At 58.6% G+C, this 13682-nt stretch overlaps 2 protein-coding genes and 1 long non-coding RNA gene across 7 annotated transcripts; 1 reads left to right on the forward strand and 2 right to left on the reverse strand.

Moving 5' to 3' along the window:
- Positions 1-578: 578 nt before the first annotated feature.
- Positions 579-4543, reverse strand: SMTNL1 (smoothelin like 1). The gene is made up of 8 exons (XM_084631607.1): positions 4434-4543; positions 3926-4082; positions 3679-3724; positions 3311-3478; positions 2786-2888; positions 2137-2288; positions 1198-1396; positions 579-732 (listed from the first exon to the last, which is right to left on the reverse strand). The coding sequence occupies exons 2-7, from the start codon at positions 4038-4040 to the stop codon at positions 1252-1254; spliced, it is 729 nt and encodes a 242-aa protein (XP_084487733.1). The 5' UTR covers positions 4041-4082; positions 4434-4543; the 3' UTR covers positions 579-732; positions 1198-1251.
- An 850-nt stretch (positions 4544-5393) lies between these two features.
- On the reverse strand, positions 5394-8906 carry LOC311522366. Of its 2 annotated transcripts, XR_014712107.1 has the most exons (4): positions 8847-8906; positions 7760-7833; positions 7050-7154; positions 5394-5569 (listed from the first exon to the last, which is right to left on the reverse strand). It is a non-coding gene; the product is annotated as an uncharacterized lncRNA (long non-coding RNA). The 2 variants fall into 2 exon arrangements; XR_014712108.1 differs by lacking the exons at positions 7760-7833; positions 8847-8906 and adding an exon at positions 7870-8558.
- A 285-nt stretch (positions 8907-9191) lies between these two features.
- TIMM10 (translocase of inner mitochondrial membrane 10) lies at positions 9192-12352 on the forward strand. 4 transcript variants are annotated; one of them, XM_084631615.1, is made up of 3 exons: positions 9192-9309; positions 9694-9818; positions 12038-12352. In XM_084631615.1, exons 1-3 carry the CDS (start codon positions 9208-9210, stop codon positions 12237-12239), a joined length of 429 nt encoding a protein of 142 aa, XP_084487741.1. In that variant the 5' UTR covers positions 9192-9207; the 3' UTR covers positions 12240-12352. The 4 variants fall into 4 exon arrangements, with proteins under 4 accessions (XP_084487741.1, XP_084487738.1, XP_084487739.1 ...); XM_084631612.1 differs by having other exon boundaries at positions 9198-9338; XM_084631613.1 differs by having other exon boundaries at positions 9303-9436.
- Positions 12353-13682: the final 1330 nt, after the last annotated feature.

Genomic DNA, 13682 nt, shown 5'->3' on the forward strand with positions numbered 1-13682 from the left:
AGAGGGCAGCACAGAGCTATGGGGCCTGTAGTTATGGGCTGGAAGGGAGCAGGGGTCTGTGCACAAGCATGAGACTTCCAGGCCCTCTGCTGAGCATCTGCTGTGCGATTTGGCAGAGCTGAGCCAAGGCCCAGAGTAGAAGCCTGCACTTGGACAAGGCCCTTCAGAGCTTGGAAGATCATTGGTACCCAGCTGGGTGTCACACTGGCACCAGCAGGAAGGCAGCCCTGGTTCACTGTCACTTGGAGCCAGGCAGCTCCTGTGGGGCGCTTGGTTCTAATGGACCCTGGGAGTGCCAGGAGAACTAGCCCTACTGCAGTCAGCCAAAGACACATTCCAGACACCTGCTGCCAGCTGGGATCCATGAGGGGCGCTGGCCCCAGCCCTATTGGTGAAATGTGCTCATCTGGCGTTGGCAGGGGGCAGAGGTGACTTCCTGTTGCTGATGAGCATCGCTCCTGACTGGGCTGCAGCCCCAGCCACAGCTGTCGCGCCCTGGCCAAGGAATGTGGCCCACGCTGATGGAGCCCTTGACCTACCCGAGCGAACCACAAGAAACTGCCCGGGTCTGCCTGAGCTTGGAGCAGTTCTGCTTTACTGGATCTGCCAGGGTCTCTCGTGCACGCTTGAGCCGGGGGCTCCTGCAGCACTGGGAAGGGGGCAGGCAGGAGATGGCTGTGGAGGGTTACCAGTGGAAGAGATGCCACATTTGAGGAGAGCTCCAGGACAGACCTGTTGGGAGAGTGGGAGCAGGTATTGTGGGGGTCGAATGCCCGAGGAGAATGCCTGACGGGGGCCTTGTTTCAGGAACTCTGCCTTGGAGGGGTCCCTGCCAGCTACCACACACCCCAGTGAGGCGTTGGTGGCACCTGTTGGAAGCTCACTCTCTCTCCCACCAGCTGGGGCATCCTCAGCCAAGGACTCCATGGGCTGGGAGAGGTGCCCCATCCTGCATGGGCCTGCAGGAAGAACACATACACCCCATAGTGGTGTCCTGGTGGGGTTGGACTGCTGGGGTTGGCACAGCACCCCACCCCCCCATACCTAGCCTGATTTGCCCCTCTGAGGGGAGGTGATGTCCAGGCACCGGGGAGCCCCTCGCTCCCATGTGGGCAGTGAGAGGGAGGGTAGCACCCCCTGCAGTTCCTCACCCATGCCCCCTGTGCCAGGCTGGATGTCTGGGTAGCCCCTCCTCACCTATGCCACCGGGCGCTATCTTTGCTTCCCCAGCCGGCTGCTTTCCCCCTCCACCTATTTCTTCTTGGTCTTCACCAGCCCCTTGTCCACAAGGCTGCGGTACAACTCCTGGATGTAGGTGTAGACACACTTGGAATCCGGGAAGCTCATGCGCACCATGTCCTCCACCTCCAGCAGTGGGGCGCAGTCAGCATGCTGCCTGTGGGGCAAGAGGCAAGGGGTCAGCACAGCAGTGCTGCCCTCGGCCACTCGGCTCGGCGCCCTTGGTTTGCTCTGTGTGTCCCCGGGCATGGCTGTCCCACTGACCTCTCTGGCCAAAGACCCCATACCCTGAGCCATGGCCCCTCTGCAAACCAGGCAGTGTTTGATGCCAGTGGGCAAAGGGGAAGTGGCCCGGGATGTGCCTGTTGTGACAGGGGATGGGAAGGGACCGCGGAGCTGGTGCCCTAGGGAAGGGCTCAGTGTCCAGTCCAGGCTGGAGGGTGCATCCCTGGAGCTGCTTCCAGCCCCGTCCCAGCAGGGTCATGCCCTGCCCTGATTGCATTTGGCTGGGCCCACACTGTCAGGGTCATTGTGCTCTGGCCTCAGGGAGTTGGTTAGGGGAGAGGGCAGAGCTACCAGGAGCCACAGGGTGGCCAAGCTGCAGAGGGAGTACCGCTAATTAGCTAACAGCCTCAATTATTGGATGCAGTACCCGGCAGGGCCTCCTACACCAGCTGACATAGGGTGGGGTGCTACACCCAACGCCCGCTGCTGGGGAGGGTGGGGCTGGGCAGTGCAGGCTCCTCCCCATCTCTGGTGTCACAGCACCCCTACTGGGCAACTGCAGATTCCTACTCTGCCTCCAAGCCCCATGTCAGATGGGTGGCAGGGGCCCTTCCCTGGGTGGGGCTGGCTACCCTGGCCATGGGGGGGGGGTGAGGTGTAGGGTGCACTCACTCAGCAGTGGCAAAAGCCAGGGCAAAGTTCTCCCTGCGGTTGGCTGGGTCGAGGGCCGTGTAGTCGAAGGCATCAGGGAAGAACTTGTGGATGAGGGCACAGAAGGCCAAGCCACTACTCCAGCTGGAGGAGAAGTTCTGGATGTCCACATGCTGGCAGCCGGGCAGTAGAGTAGGGACACAGAGAGGGAGAGCCAGTCAGCCCCACTAGCACTGGGTGGGCTTCCCACCTCGTCTCTTTGCGGACACTGCAGGGTCTGGGGTTGCCCGATCCTGTGGGCTGCCCACCCCTCCCATGCACTAGGAAGAGAGGCTGGGGCAGAAAGCTGGCAGCTATGTTCTCTGGCCATCTCCACAGTGGATGGGTGGCAGCGCTGTGTCCAGCGTGGCAGAGGCCTGCCTGGTGCAGCAGGCGGTCTCCTGCTTTTCCTCCTCTCCGTGTTGTAGTCAGCACTGGTGACCCAGGGCCTTGGGGCAGAGCTGCTTACCTGGGGATGGTAGAACCCCCCATGCTGTACCCCTTGGGCCAGCCACCTACCCCAATGCTTCCCAGGGGCTATCCCAGCTGCCTTCCCTTGCCATCTTTCCCGCCGGGGCCAGGTCTAGTCACGCCCATGAAGGCACCTACCTCACCCTTGCCAGCCTCTCACCTCATAGCCACGCGTCTTGGCACGACACCACTCCAGCAGCATGTTCTTGATGGCATTGGCACCTCCAGTCTTCTTGATGTTGGGGGCAGGGCCGCTGGCTGCCCTGCAGGGGGGATGGAGGGGCCAGTGTCACAGAGAGAAGGGACAATGCGCATTCTGCTGCAGAGCCCCAGAGCTAGGGCAGTGACTGGCCAGGTCCCCTCCCTCCCGCATCCCTCGGCCGTTCCTCCCTGTCCCACCAGCCCCTGAGCCTGCGTGGGTCAGGAGCTGAAGGGGTTAACCCCCATGGTACCCTTGGTGCCACAAGAGCTGCCCCGAGCACTTTGCCCCTAATGTCCAGTGGCTGTGAGTTCCACAAGTGACTAGGTGCCCCTCCCTACACCCTCTCTTGGCGTGTTTCTCTTTAATGGCACTGGGCACTCTCCATTGGTTGACCGACCAGGGCCTTTCCTCCAAGCTCCGCCCTCTCATGTGTAGGCCAGCTCATTCGTAGCCCCTGGGGGAGGTTAATATGGGATTGCGCACCCCCCAAATTTCTCCACAAGGGCCTTGCGGGACTGGGCCCTGGGTGCCAGGCGGGGTCGGGTCAGCTCCCTCCGATCCAGCGCTGGTCTCTTTGGCTTCTCCTTGGGGGGCGCAGCTCCTTCAGGTGCAGGGCTCTGCGCACTGTCCTGGTGGGCTGTCCCTCCAGTGCTGCGAAGAGGTGGGAAGCGGATCAGAGAATGGGCCAGGAAGAGAGGGGGTGGTATGTTGTGGTGGGCGGGGGAGGGGGGAGGCAGGCTCTCCTCATCCTTGGCTGTATGCCTCCACCTCCCTGCCTGGTACTAGGGGGCACTGTGCTGGGGGTAGGAGTCCCTTATCCTGGTATTGGGGACCCCTGTGGGTGTTCTCACCTGGTGCTGCCACCTGGAGTGGCTTCTCGGCCTTGGGAGGTGCCTCCTGAAAGGAATTTACGAAGTTTTGATGTTAAAAACAGTCACCACAAGCTCAACTGGGTATCTGAGATTGGGGGGCTGTGCTGGGGGGGGTGACCCTGTGTGAGTGGGAGGAGGGACTGGGGGCTGTGCGGGGCTATGGTGAGGGGGTGTCCCCTCCCTGTATTCTTCCCCCACCCTCATTCCCCGATTCAATTGGCCTTACCCGGCTGGGGGGCCCCAGTCTCCTTCCCAAAGGCAGCGTCCCCTGTGGGGCTGGCCAGCCCCTCGTCGGGGGAGCTGGGTGCAGGCTCACCCCACGCCTCCTCCTCGCCCCCCATCTCTGGGGACAGCGGCTCCTCTGAGGTGCTCCCACCATGCCCCTGGGAGGGAACAAAGCCCTTTAACAGGCCCCTGCCTCCCAAATCCCAGACCCCTGCTGCTGGCCCCAGCTCCTGTCCTCCCCCGCATGGCCTCCCTGCCCCCCCTCCCCCCCAGGTGAGATTTGAACCCACCTCCCATGGGGGTTACCACTGGGGCTGAGTCCCGCAGCCCATCCCGAGCCCTGGGCCGCTCCCTGCAATGGCCTGGGCATGCTTGTGCCCCCACAGCATCAGGGAGGGAACATGGGCACCCGCAGCACCTTCTGGGCAAGCTGGCCCTGTGGGGAGGTGTGTGTGTGGGGGTTTCCCTCCTCCCTCCCATTACCCCATCTGACCCAGGGGGACACTCACCTCTCTGGCCACGGCACTGCTGGCCTCCTCGGCTTCAGTCCCTTGCGTCTCTGGCTCGGCCCCTCCAGCCCCATCCTGCGGCTCAGGCCTAGACCCACCTACTGCCTCCCTTTCCTCTGCCCCAGCCCCCTGCCCTCTGTCTTTCCTCTCCTGTGCTCCAGCCCCAGAATCCTCTGCTCCCCCTGCCTCACTACCCTCCTTAGCATCGCTCCCAGAATCTTCTGCTCCCCCTGTCTCACCGCCCCCCTTAGCATCACTCCCAGAATCCCCTGCTCCCCCTGTCTCACCACCCCCCTTAGCATCGCTCCCAGAATCCTCTGCTCCCCCAGCCTCACCGCCCTCCTTAGCATCGCTCCCAGCATCCCCCGCTCTCCCAGCCTCACCGCCCTCCTTAGCATCACTCCCAGCATCCCCCGATCCCCCGGCCTCACCGCCCCCCTTAGCATCACTCCCAGAATCCCCTGCTGCCCCGGCCTCACCATCCCCCTTGGCATCACTCCCAGCATCCCCTGCTCCCCCGGCCTCACCATCCCCCTTGGCATCACTCCCAGCATCCCCTGCTCCCCCGGCCTCATTTCCCTCCTTAGCATCTCTCCCAGAATCCCCTGCTCCCCCTGTCTCACCACCCCCCTTAGCATCGCTCCCAGAATCCCCTGCTCCCCCAGCCTCACCGCCCTCCTTAGCATCGCTCCCAGCATCCCCCGCTCTCCCAGCCTCACCGCCCTCCTTAGCATCACTCCCAGCATCCCCCGATCTCCCGGCCTCACCGCCCCCCTTAGCATCACTCCCAGAATCCCCTGCTGCCCCGGCCTCACCATCCCCCTTGGCATCACTCCCAGCATCCCCTGCTCCCCCGGCCTCATTTCCCTCCTTAGCATCTCTTCCAGAATCCCCTGCTCCCCCTGTCTCACCGCCCTCCTTAGCATCTCTCCCAGAATCCCCTGCTCCCCTGGCCTCACCGCCCTCCTTAGCATCGCTCCCAGCATCACCAGCTCTCCCCTTCTCCCCCAGCCCATCACCACCCCGAGCCACCTCCTTGGCTCCAGTCCCAGCCACCCCTTCAGTCTCCTTAGCCGTGGCCCCGGGGACCTCTGCTGTTGGCTTGGGGCGAGGGGTGCCTTCCTGTGCCTCCATCTCTGGAAGGAGACAAGAGGCATGTGGGTCAGATGGGGGCAGCAGAGACCTGGATAGGGGCTGCGAGAGACCCCCCGACTGGTCTGCCTAGGAACCAGCCTATCAGATCCCCCCCAGCGCTCTGTCTACCCCCACCCCTGAGCCCCATCATTGCCAAGTTTGGGGGGGGGGGAGAGGGCAGGAGGCATCGGCTCACCCTCTGCAGGCCATACCATGGCATTGTGGGGCCTGCAATAGGGAGCTTACATCAGCTCCAATGCAGTTCTTTTTCTCGGGGGTGGGGGGAAGGAATGCAGCCTGGGGGAGAGACTGAGCGGGGGAGGGAGAATGTGGGGTACACAGACACCCTGGTGTTGGGGAGAGATTGGGGAAACCTGGGAGGAGAGGAAATGGGGGCACACACAGCCCACAGTGTGGGGGAGCTGCAGGGTGTCCCTCCAATGGAGGGTTGCACCCAGGGACCTTGTGGAAGGGTATGGAGGGGTGCCGGGAGCCCCTGGTTCATGCAATGAACACCAGCGAGGTATGACTATGCAGTAATACTGTAGGACCTACCTAAACCTGAGAGAGCTGGGGAGGCAGCCAAGGAGAGAGCCCTTTTGGGCTGGCTGCGCTGTCAACCCTTTCAAGTGGAATAGGAGGCCAGGCTGAATGCTGGCCCTTTAAAGCAAGATGCCCCACCCCCCATCCCCTCCTAAACAATCTCCAGGGGCTGGAACAGGCCTCTGACTCAGGCCCCAAACCTGCAGTGGGGGGAGGGCACCTTGGAGATGGGGCAGGTGACCCCCCTCCTCAGCAGCTAAATATACCCCTGACATTTACCGCTCTGCCAGACCCAGAGAATGGGGGATTTGCCAATCACGGCTCTGCCACCCTCCTCATGGTAAACTGCCTGCAGCCACGGGCTTCCACCCCAGCTCTGCCAGGGCCTCTCTATCCAGCCCCATTGCCCCCTGCTACCTCACCCTGGGCTCCTCCCGTTCTGCCAGTGCCCCCCAATCCCACCCAGATGCTCCCTGCTACCCAGTTCCCCCAGTTCTTCCGGTGCCCCTCTATCCTGACCCACCTCTGTCTGCTACCCAGCCCCAGTTTCCCCCCAGTTCTTCCAGTGCCCCTCAGTCCCACCCCCTTGCCCCCTGCTAGTCCAGCCCAGGGCTCCCCCCTGCTCTGCCAGTGCCCCTCAATCCCAACCTGCAGCCCCTGTTATTCCAGACCTGGGCTCCCATGAGCTGCCTTTAATTCAGATGGTCTCTCCCAGTGCCTGAGAGAGGAAAGGGGGTTGGGGTGATTCTGGGGGATCCTGAGCCGGGGCAATGGGCAGTGGACCCTCTCTGCACCCTGAGTACCATAAGCCAGGGTAGGTGGTGTCTCCAGCCCGACCCAGCTCCCCCTACCAGAGGGGTTCATTCAATGCCCCACTCCCCCCCCTCCCCCGCTCTGGGCCCTCCCTGGCATAGGGGTGCTGGCTAGGGCTGCACCCACCTGCTGGCTGCTCCTTGGGGCAGGCTGGTTCTGGGCTCAGTCCCCGTCTGTCCCGCTCTTTGTGTCACCGCCCTTGGCACAGCCCCTCTCCCAGGGCAGCACAGCCTATTTTTACCAGGAGAGGAACAGATGTTACTTTCATTTATACTCCTCCAAAATGCCAGCTCCCCTGGTCCTCCGGGGGGGGGGGGTCCACTCTCCCAGGGTCACATTGGTGAGACCCCTTGGGATGAGCCTGAGGGGCTAAGGGGGGACCTCACCAGGCAGAAAGTGCAGCCACTAACCCTGGCAGGGGACTCTTGTGCTGAGAGGTCTCAAATGGGGAGTGAATCAAAAGGACAAACAGCCACAGGGGATCCCACCCTGACAGCTCCTGGAGCCTCTCCCTCCTCCAACCCAGGGTACTGCCCCTGCTCCAGGGGGCACCAGCCATTCAGCTTCGCACCCCAGGGCTGGAGCTAACAGAGCCATGGGGGAGTGCAAGGGGGCCCACAGGGCATCTCCTCCTCTCTGCACTGCTGGGGGCGCTCAAACACTGGGCAGGGTCCCCCTCCTGAGCCTGTGAGATGCAGGCACTTGGCTGCTGGAGCATCAGGGATTTGGGGGTCACTCCCCACTGCACAGGCAGCCAATCAGGAAGGAGACTGCCCCACCTCCCAATCCTCATGAATGTCTCTGTGGAGCATCTAGGCCACTCCATGTAATACAACCTGTCTCAGTCCCCAGGGCACCTCTGGGGCCTGGCATGCCAACCCAGCCAGCTAGGCAGTCACATGGGCACCACCTATGGGGCAGAAGGAAAAGACAGGGTAGGTCTCACCTAATCCAGGCCCTGGGTGGCTCCCCTGCAGCTGTTCCTTGCCTCCCTTGGCATCTCAGGCTCAACTGTGCTGTTGCCTCCCTTCTAAAGGCAAAAGCTACGTGCTCTAGTGGGTAGAGCCAGGAACTGGGAGTCAGGAGAGCTGGGTTCTGTCCTGATTCTGAGCTTGGGCAAGTCCCTGCCTCGTTTTGTGCCTCAATTTTCCCATGTATAATATGGTGGTGGGGTGTGACAAACTGGGCACACACCCTGCCTAGGACGAGCTGCCTGACTCTGTTTAGCAGGAGGCTCAGACCGTCACTGGCTCAGAGGCAGACGCCCCTTTCCATGTAAAATCGGCAGCAGCAGAGACAGGCACTGCCACAGGGACACTGAGCCCAGGGCGTTCGTAAGTGGCGGGCAGGTGGTAAGACTGGCAGCCAGGGTAGGGCACGTTTTTGTGATGTGTTTGGGGAGCGATCGGGCAGGGCCCGCTCCAGCCCCACTGGCTGTGGGGTCAGTCCCAGGTCCCACACTGCGGTGCTGCCACTTCTCCCAAGGGCTTATGGCGGGAGGTGCTGCCTGGGGTCAAATGGAGAGAGTGGTTGACGGAGCCAGGCTGTGCCTGGGTTCTGGCAACTCTGCTCCTGTCCTGTTCCAGGTACAGGGGACTCTGGGGGCATACTGCAAATAACAGCACAGCCCCACTGTCTGCTGGCCCCCACTGTGATCAGCCCCCACCCCTGGAACCTCCACAGCCCTTGTCACCCCACCGCCTGACAGACCCCACCCCGTGTCTCCCACAGCCCTTGTTACCTGACAGGCCCCACTGCGATCACCCCAACCCCACACTCTCCCAGCTGCTCTCATCCCTGCTGTCCCCGAAGCCCTGCGGGATCCCAACCTGAGGCAGGTGACCCAGGGGCCTCTCTCCCTCCCCTGCACCCTCTGGGTCTGAGCCCCTACACCCCCTCCTCCCCCCGTGGTAGGACACTGACCCTCCGTCTACTCTAAGGTCATTAGACCTCCTAGCCTGTCTAGCAACAGCTAGATCTCTATGGTAACATGGCTGCGTCCATCATTTCGTTTCCCATCCGGTATATTCTAGCCTAGGTCCTTCCCCAGCTCTGTGCTCTAATTGGGTTCCCCGCCTTCCTCTGGAGTCAGCGCCTCTCCGCTCTAGCTCCAGTCCCTTCTCATCTCTATGGTTTGGAACTTGGCCCCCCCAGTCTCCTGCCTATTTCCTCCTGCTCTCTTGCAGGTAACTCTGTGGTAGCTGAGTCCGCCACATACCGGAAGTGGACCGCTCTCTCCCCCAAATCTGACTCTATTGTACCTTGGAGGGGAGAGGGGCCCATTATGCCGGAAGCGCCTGTTCCTCGCGTGTTTCCGGTTGGCGGGGGAAAGTCACGTTACGTCCGGGAGAAAGCGGCCGGCCTGGGCCTGACCTCTGACCCCGGGGCTCAGTGATCCCCCGAGGGGCGCGGAGGGTGAGGGGTCCCCGCCGGGGGCAGCTCTGCGGTGTGGGGCGTGCCCTCCCCGCGAGCCCCCCAGTGCGCTGGCTGGGGTCGCTTGGCCCGGCTGGGCGGTGTGTTCCCCTGGGAGCGTGTCGGGGTGGCCGCCCTGGGGGGACTGCCCGGGGGGTGCTGCCGCCCTGGGGTATGGAGGGGACTGCGCAGGGTGGTGCTGGGGGGCTGGGTGCCGCCCTGGGGGGGTGGGGGAAGTGCACTGTGTAGTGGTGGGGGGCCAAGGGTGCCCTGGCAGGGGGTGTTGCGACCCTGGGGCATGGGGGGGCTGCACTAGGGGGCGGGAGTGGCAGCTCTGACAGGCTCTGTGTGTTTCCAGGAGCAAGTCGCTGCCTCCCAGCCCAACGCTGGGGACTTGGTCACTTGGGGCGCAATGGATCCGCTCAGGGCCCAGCAGCTGGCAGCTGAGCTGGAGGTGGAGATGATGGCTGACATGTACAACAGGTAATGACCCCATCGCGGCAGCTCCTTGTCAAGGGCAGGGTTGCATCCCATCTCCCCCCCCCCCCCCCCCCGCCCGAGTGCAGCTTGCTGGGGTGTCCTAGGTTTGAAAGCCAGCAGGGATCATTGTCTTCATCAGAATTAGAGACAGTCCAAGGAAGAGCCACAAGAATGATTAAAGGATTAGAAAATATGCTGCCAAGTGATAGGTTTCAGAGTAACAGCCGTGTTAGTCTGTATTCGCAAAAAGAAAAGGAGGACTTGTGGCACCTTAGAGACTAACCAATTTATTTGAGCATAAGCTTTCGTGAGCTACAGCTCACTTCATCGGATGCATACTGTGGAAACTGCAGAAGACATTATATACACAGAGACCATGAAACAATACCTCCTCCCACCCCATTCTCCTGCTGGTAATAGCCTATCCAAAGTGATCACTCTCCTTACAATGACAGGTTTCAGAGTAGCAGCCCTGTTAGTCTGTATTCGCAAAAAGAAAAGGAGGACTTGTGGCACCTTAGAGACTAACCAATTTATTAGAGCATAAGCTTTCGTGAGCTACAGCTCACTTCCTCAGATGCATATCGTGGAAACTGCAGCAGGCTTTATATATACACAGAGAATATGAAACAATACCTATTCCCACCCCACTGTCCTGCTGGTAATAGCTTATCTAAAGTGATTTCCAGCACAAATCCAGGTTTTCTCACCCTCCACCCCCCCACACAAATTCACTCTCCTGCTGGTGATAGCTTTTATGCAGGAAATAGCCCAGCTTGATTGTCATGCACATTGTGTAAAGAGTTGTCACTTTGGATGGGCTATCACCAGCAGGAGAGTGAATTTGTGTGGGGGGGTGGAGGGTGAGAAAACCTGGATTTGTGCTGGAAATCACTTTAGATAAGCTATTACCAGCAGGACAGTGGGGTGGGAATAGGTATTGTTTCATATTCTCTGTGTATATATAAAGCCTGCTGCAGTTTCCATGATATGCATCTGAGGAAGTGAGCTGTAGCTCACGAAAGCTTATGCTCTAATAAATTGGTTAGTCTCTAAGGTGCCACAAGTCCTCCTTTTCTTTCTCCTTACAATGTGTATGAAAATCAAGGTGGGCCATTTCCAGCACAAATCCAGGTTTTCTCACCCCCCCCCCCCAAACACACACACACAAACTCACTCTCCTGCTGGTAATAGCTTATCCAAAGTGACCACTCTCCCTACAATGTGTATGATAATCAAGGCGGGCCATTTCCAGCATAAATCCAAGTTTAACCAGAACGTCGGGGGGGAGGAAAAAACAAGGGGAAATAGGCTACCTTGCATAATGACTTAGCCACTCCCAGTCTCTATTTAAGCCTAAATTAATAGTATCCAATTTGCAAATGAATTCCAATTCAGCAGTTTCTCGCTGGAGTCTGGATTTGAAGTTTTTTTGTTTTAAGATAGCGACCTTCATGTCTGTAATTGCGTGACCAGAGAGATTGAAGAGATTGAACACTTCAATGTTCAATCACTTCAATCTCTCTGGTCACGCAATTACAGACATTACAGTTTCCACAGTATGCATCCGATGAAGTGAGCTGTAGCTCACGAAAGCTTATGCTCAAATAAATTGGTTAGTCTCTAAGGTGCCACAAGTACTCCTTTTCTTTTTGCCTAGTGATTGAGCTTCTGGAGTCTATCTATTTGGCATAACCAAGAGCAGGTTAGGTGATGACTTGATCAGTTGGTAAGTACCTACATGGGAAACAGATATTTAATAATGGGGTGTTCAGTCTAGCAGAGAAAGGTCTAATATGATTCAATGGCTGGAAGTTGAAGCTAGATAAATTTAGACTGGAAATAAGGCATCAGATTCTAATGGTGAAATTAATTAACCATTGGAACAATTTACCAAGCGTCATGGTGTATTCTCCATCAGTGATGAGTTTTAAATCAAGATGGGATGTGGGTCACAATGAAGGGTAACTGGTGGGCTGTGGGTGTGCTGGAGCTGAGGACTGGAACATCAAAGGTCCATGGGTTGGGATTGAGAGGAATTGGCAGAGTCCAGAACTGCAATAGCAGGGGTTGTGGATTGGGATTCAGGGGCACCGGCAGAACTGTGGGCAGGGTGTGGAGGGATCTCAGGGCTGGGATAGTAGGGGGTCTGTGGGGAGGAGGCAGGACTGGGGTCACAGGGGCGCCTGTGGATTCTCATGCTCTCCCCTTCTGTGGCCCAGAATGACCAACGCCTGTCACCGGAAGTGCGTCCCTCCCCACTACAAGGAGGCAGAGCTCTCCAAGGGGGAGTCTGTGTGCCTGGACCGCTGTGTCTCCAAGTACTTGGACATCCACGAGCGCATGGGCAAGAAACTGACAGAGCTTTCCATGCAGGATGAGGAGCTGATGAAGAGGATGCAGCAGGGGGCAGGGCCAGTGTAGGGGCTTCCTCTTGAACATGGACAGCATGCATGATTGGCCCAGTGGCCCCAGCATTGTATCCTGGACTCAACCCTGTGTCCCCCCATCAATAAAACCTCTGCAGTTGTGTATAAGCTAGGACTTTTCCTGCAAGGACATTTCAAAGAGCAGGGGCTGGGATACACCAATGGGATGTTCCGCTTCCCCCTCCCACCCCCACCTTGCTCCATCCCTGAGTGGATAGGATCCCAGTTCTGCCCTGTCCAGCTGATCCTCCCATTTAGTAGGCCAGTCCGGGGGCGGGGGCTAAGAGCCCTGTTCTGTCCTTTTACTACTTCATGGGAGAAAAGGGTTAATGGAGGTCAGTTCCTGCATGGGGAGCAGTTCTGCAGGAGGCCAGGTTGACATCTGGCTGTTTTTTCCTCTGCTAGCACCCCAGTGTAGCTCTAGGGGGCGCTGTGCTGCTGGGGCAGGGGCCTATCTTCCTGGTGCGCTGTAAAGCTCAGCTCCTCTTCTGCTGTGCACACTAAATATCCTTGGTACTGTCACTGGGATCGGTGTGTGAATGGCAGGGTCCTGATCAAGTTTGGATAACCTCCCCTCCCCTGCAGTTAAACTTTCACTTCCTGTCCCAAACTCCTAGTAGAGGGATGTCACTCTTCTCCTTTAATCACCGCCCACCCCAGAGGTGGCTGCAGATCCATGCATGCATGTGTGAAGCGTTTGTCTCTTATTTCAGTCAACTCATCCTGGCAAGCACAGTGGACTGATGATGCATTGTGTGCCCACCAGGGGGCGTGCTGCTCCCTGCAGAGCACATTGCCCTTAATAACCATGTTGGTCTAACAGCTCCCGGCTGTGCTACATGTTTAACAACCCAGGATTTTAATTGGGTTGTTTCCCTGCCTTTGTCTCATTCAGAGTTCTGACTGCAGGTTAATTACATGGCAGCTCTGTTTTGCCAGAGGCTGAATTCTCCCATCCCAGCTACTTAGAGATCAGAATTGGATTAAAAGGCACCAGCTGGGAGTTATTTTTAACTGATTTGAGGTTTTGTTCATCTTGGCTGGGTGGTGGCCTCTCTGGTGGGGAAAATGCTAGAGGAATGGGCTGTAATAATGAGGAGTCATAGATTATAAAGTCAGAAGGGACCGCTGTGCTTATCTAGTCTGATCTCCTGCGTAACACAGACCTGAGGACTTCCTTGAATTAGCTCCTGGTTGAACTAGCAGATCTGTTAGAAAAACATCCCATCTTGACAGAAGAATTGTCAGTGATGGAGAATCTGCTGCAGCCCTTGGTAGATTGTTTCCGGGGTTACCTCACCGTTCACATTTTGTAATTTGTTTCCAGTCTGAATTTATCTAGCTTCAACTTTCAGTCACTGCATCTTGTTAGATCTTTGGCTGCTAGATTGTGGAAACACCCCTGTGTTCTGGGGGCTTCGCAGACCTTCAGGAAGGG

Source organism: Lepidochelys olivacea (assembly GCF_965140295.1).
Source record: "Lepidochelys olivacea isolate rLepOli2 genome assembly, chromosome: 6".
In the NCBI taxonomy this organism is placed as follows: domain Eukaryota; kingdom Metazoa; phylum Chordata; order Testudines; family Cheloniidae; genus Lepidochelys; species Lepidochelys olivacea.

Coding starts and splice junctions, on each gene's coding strand:
- SMTNL1 (XM_084631607.1), bottom strand. CDS start 4,040: ATGGGGGGCGAGGAGGAGGCGTGGGGTGAGCCTGCACCCAGCTCCCCC. Junction 3,479..3,678: donor ACTCCAGGTGGCAGCACCAG/GTGAGAACACCC, acceptor ACCTCTTCGCAG/CACTGGAGGGACAGCCCACC. Junction 1,397..2,136: donor CTGGCTTTTGCCACTGCTGA/GTGAGTGCACCC, acceptor CTTGCCCCACAG/GCAGCATGCTGACTGCGCCC.
- TIMM10 (XM_084631615.1), top strand. CDS start 9,208: ATGCCGGAAGCGCCTGTTCCTCGCGTGTTTCCGGTTGGCGGGGGAAAG. Junction 9,310..9,693: donor GCCTGACCTCTGACCCCGGG/GCTCAGTGATCC, acceptor GTGTGTTTCCAG/GAGCAAGTCGCTGCCTCCCA. Junction 9,819..12,037: donor ATGGCTGACATGTACAACAG/GTAATGACCCCA, acceptor TCTGTGGCCCAG/AATGACCAACGCCTGTCACC.